Source organism: Hakea prostrata, chromosome 1, assembly GCF_041222555.1.
Source record: "Hakea prostrata isolate BN-2017 chromosome 1, UWA_Hpros_2, whole genome shotgun sequence".
NCBI classification, from domain to species: Eukaryota; Viridiplantae; Streptophyta; class Magnoliopsida; order Proteales; family Proteaceae; genus Hakea; species Hakea prostrata.
In genome coordinates, this window is record NC_142600.1 from 26,795,649 (window position 1) to 26,800,053 (window position 4,405).

Sequence of the window (4,405 nt, forward strand, 5' to 3'; positions counted from 1 at the left end):
AGTAGTTTTTTTTTTAAAATACCATAAAATCAAGGAATTTGTCCTAAAAAAAGTAATGATCATGCACTAATTGACAAGTCTGGATCATCTTCATGTATTGCAAGGTGAAAATTATAGTTTATTGTTTCGTGAAGATTTTCTTTTAACGCATTACGTTTCATAAATAATGTTGTGCATTAGACTCCTCCAGTTCACGTTCTTAATCTCATGGAGTTGGTGTTTGGTTTACATTACCAATTAGTGCTATGATTTCTCTTTTTAAACCCTAAAGATGGAGACACGTCCATCAATTAGTGCTATGATCTTTTTCCACCAAAAGAAAATCTCAAAATGTGTGTAAGAACAAGAACCCCACAATGAGTGATGTTTTATCCGTCATTTTTGTTTTATGGAGCCCTACAAATCAAGAGACTCCCTTAATATCTTAACATTTTCACAGTCACATACGTCTCCTAAAATCACCTAACTAGTATGATATGATACTTAAACCTTTTGTATCAAATGCTGATAAATATTCCTTCCACATGTGATAAAGAGATATGAGTGAGTGAAAACCCAAATCAATGAATTAAAAAACTTAGGAAACGTGAACCCAATAACATTTTTTTGTAAGTTTTAGGTACATAAATGGGGTCATAGACCAGAAGAAAAAGAACAACCACTCATTGGAAAAGTCTAAGGAAGTTGCTTGAAGGATCCAAAAAGAACACCAAAGACTCTTTTACCCTTAAAAGGGACCTTCTACATCCAATAAGTGATTGTACTAATGTTCATATGAACATCATTGATCAAGCAGCTCTCAATCGAGTGCAATAACTTAATTGTGAGTAAACTTTTTTTTTTTTTGGTAATCAATTATGAGTAAACTTAACTACAGGTAAGAACCCATTAATACTGAATTTAGCAATGTCCATTACAACAGTCATATAATTGGATGATTGACCCAGTGATAATGTCTTTTAGAACTTTAGCGGTGATCAAATAGATCCGAGTCGAGATCATCTCAAAAATGTGTTTTTTACCTGTGGGCCCCACTATTTTTGTGGTTGGGAAGCCGTCAGGTAGCACTCTGTGCTCCCCCTGATGGGGAGATGATCCCGACTCCTTACGAAAGCTACCCAAGGTGAAACACTAGGGTTAACGAACACTTTTTTCAATCTACCTTGAAGCTAGATTTATAGCTCTTTCAATTCGGTCGATGCTATTCAATAGGGGGGCTTTAGATACAAGTGTTAACCCATGCTTAGCAAAAGGGAAATTATAATATTGCAAATGTCCATGCTATAATATAATATGTTTTTATCATCTTTCAAACAGTTGGGTTTGATAAATCACAAGTGCTTGGATTTTGACGGTTGCATATGTCTCTTAAAATTACCTTAGTACAATACTTGATACCGATATTTTAATCTTTTTATCCAATGCTGATAAATATCTCTTTCTACAAGTTATAAAAGAGACATAACGGGAGTGAAAACCCAAATCAACGAATTAAACAACTTAGGAGACTCACCCCCAGTAACTTTTTTTTTTATTGGGTACATAGACAGGATTTATAGACCCATAGCAAAAGAACAACTCATTGGAAAAGCCTGAGGAATCTGCTTGGAGGATCTCCTCCACCTCAAGAGGAGGATCCAAAAAGAACACCAAGGACTCCATTGGCATTAAAGGGTACCCTCGGCATATTGTGTCCATAGAGACATGATTAATCGAATGCGTCTCAGTTGAGCCCAATAACTTAATTATGAGTAATTAATCTTAACAATACTTACGAACTTACTAATACTGAATTTAAGTAGCTTAGGCCCATTAGCAGAACCAGCCTACTACTCTGGTTTTATGCTGCCCCATTACAAGAGTCATTATAATTGAATGACTGGCCGGGTTACGTCTTTCGGAACTTTGCCTAAACCCGACCGTGTGGTTGGGCTGTCTTCGACCGGGGTCAAATACTGAACCGACGGTGGACCCGGTTGGTACCAATTTTCCCGTATCAATAGGAATCCATGGTATAATGTATGTCATATGCTCTTAAATCATCTTTCGGAAGGTTAGGTTTGATAAATCAGAGGAGCTTATGAATGAAACAAACACAATAATAACACCAAGTCACGGATTACTGAACTAGAAAGTAAAGATTCTGTCAAACCCAATTCACTAACCGGTAAAGTTGGAACAAGAACTCTGCTATTATTTTTCACTATAATAACAATCACATAAAGCAACAGAATGATCACCCCAAAAAAAAAAAACAAACAAGGGGGGAAGAAATGTACTCGAATAGAAACCCAAATAGGTTAACAGAATATTTCCAAACTATCCTAGTAAACAAACACAGAAAGACACAAGCATAATTCCAACACAGCCATCCCAAACTTACCCAAAAGTCCCTTGGATGGATAAGGAGCACTGCTCTTAGGAGTGGACCCTGGAGGTGATTCGGATGGAGAAGCAGCAGGAGAACCATAGGGAGACGAGGCTATAGAAGATTTATTAGGGATGTGGATATCAACCTTCTGTCCTAGCAAACAATGTTGAGGATAGCCACAAAGGAAGTAGTGATGACCAGTCTTGTTGAAGAGGATAGAGTCATTGCCAGAATGGTAGGTTACTAGTGGAGATGAAGCATTGCAATTTTGATAGCTTGCTTGTGTCACTCGCAATACGTTGTGCCTATCCTTGTGATACTCGAAAACTGTAAATGCATCCTCATCATCATCATACACCAAATTGCACTACCATTAAAAAAAAACAATAGAGAAACCACAAGAGTTCCACAGAGACTGAAGAATTACTGAAAATCATGTGAAGTTCACTATGCAAATCCACTTTTCAGTCTAATAATAAATCAATCTTTATCCATCCCAAAAATAAATAAATAAATCAATCAACCTTCAAACAACATTCTGTCCTTGCGGTAGAAAGGTCAGTGTCATCAAATACTATGAGAATTATTAAGATGGATGAACTAAGGTGTTACTTTAAAAGTCCGAAACCAAGCATAAAACATATATATATTCAGAAACAATAATTAGTTTATATAAATGGCACCGAGTGTACTTCCACCAGGAGAGAAATATAAAGCCCCAAAAGGAATGGTGAGTGAAGTAACCCACCTGATAGAACAGTGTCAAAACACCAAGGCAGAAGGCTTAGGACTTGAGCACCTTAAAGATGGTTTCTTCCTTACTCTCCACAAACAAACAAGAATGAAACATAAAACATTGCCACTTCTGGGTGACAAGTGCCATGGGTTCATAGGTTGTGGTGGTGGTGGAAGACAACAAGATACTTTTTGTGAAAAGAGCGGAAGTTGGGGATGGAGACTTCAGCCATGGACACACTAGGAAATTATACATTTTAACCAACAAATACATGTTATAAAGAGAGTAGACTGTAAACTCTACAATTGGAATAGCCAGGTCCATGAGAAAGCCACTAGATATAATTACCGGTTATAGTACCGAATAGTCTTTTTCTTACCTTTTTCCCCTCTTTTGTCTTAAAGAGGAAGAAAAAGTAGAACCACAGCCACTCAAAAGCGACTTTCATCTCAGAAGGGAAAAGAAAGGGGATATGTCGGTGAGAGAATCTGAACAGCAAATGTTTGCAAGAAGATCTGAACAAGACTACTTTTCCACAGAGAAGGGATAAATCAAGAAACAAAAGACTCGAAATCAATACCAAAGACATAATTAAATAAACATTAAAACAAACCAAGTTCCAATTCCCTCGGAAGATTAATTATAAAGCATAGAATTCATCCAAAAAAGTCAAGAAATCATAGAAGAATAAATAAATAAAAACATCTGCAAAAAGCTTAATAGGGCATAGGCAAACAGAGTAGAGAAGCCAAGAAACCAATGCCAGAACACGACTGGGAAGGGAACATACAAAGAGATACTTGAAGAAGAACAGAGAACTATGATTCCACAAAAATTATGAAAAACAAGATAGAAGAAAAAGAACCCAAATCATGAGTTTCTCAGGGAAAAATCCCTTTTCACGTATACAAATAAAACAACAAAACAAATTCCTCAGAGAACATTTCAAGTATGCAAAGCTTACCGACGATATCCCCAACACGGAAGGTCTTACTCTCGGCCCAGGCGGTGTAGTTGTAATTTCCAAGAGTTGTCCAGCCAGTAGATTCCCCAACCTTATATACAGTAGCCAAGGAGACTTTCATGGAAGCCAGAACCAAGAAGAACACAACCATAGCTTTCTGAGCTGAAGCCATGGCTCTGAAACGCAGAGAGACAATTCGTGGCAGCGAGAGACAGTGAGTGAGCTTTTCAAGGAAGGTTCTAGCAGCGAGGGACATCAACTAATACTGATTAGGATTGAGAGGAGAGAAAAAGGAATTAAAATGTTGAACAGAGCTTTCCCACGAGAATTTCTC

At 37.3% G+C, this 4,405-nt stretch overlaps 1 protein-coding gene across 1 annotated transcript; it reads right to left on the reverse strand.

The window, feature by feature from the left end:
• Nucleotides 1-1,694: 1,694 nt before the first annotated feature.
• Nucleotides 1,695-4,405, reverse strand: LOC149028531 (mavicyanin-like). Its single transcript, XM_089137437.1, has 2 exons — nt 4,072-4,405; nt 1,695-2,698 (listed from the first exon to the last, which is right to left on the reverse strand). Exons 1-2 carry the CDS (start codon nt 4,325-4,327, stop codon nt 2,325-2,327), a joined length of 630 nt encoding a protein of 209 aa, XP_088993563.1. The 5' UTR covers nt 4,328-4,405; the 3' UTR covers nt 1,695-2,324.

Excerpts from the sequence above, each read along its gene's own strand:
- LOC149028531 (XM_089137437.1), bottom strand. The coding sequence starts at position 4,327 with ATGTCCCTCGCTGCTAGAACCTTCCTTGAAAAGCTCACTCACTGTCTC. Across the intron at positions 2,699-4,071 it reads CCGTGTTGGGGATATCGTCG|TTTTCGAGTATCACAAGGAT; the intron begins GTAAGCTTTGCA and ends ATGCATTTACAG.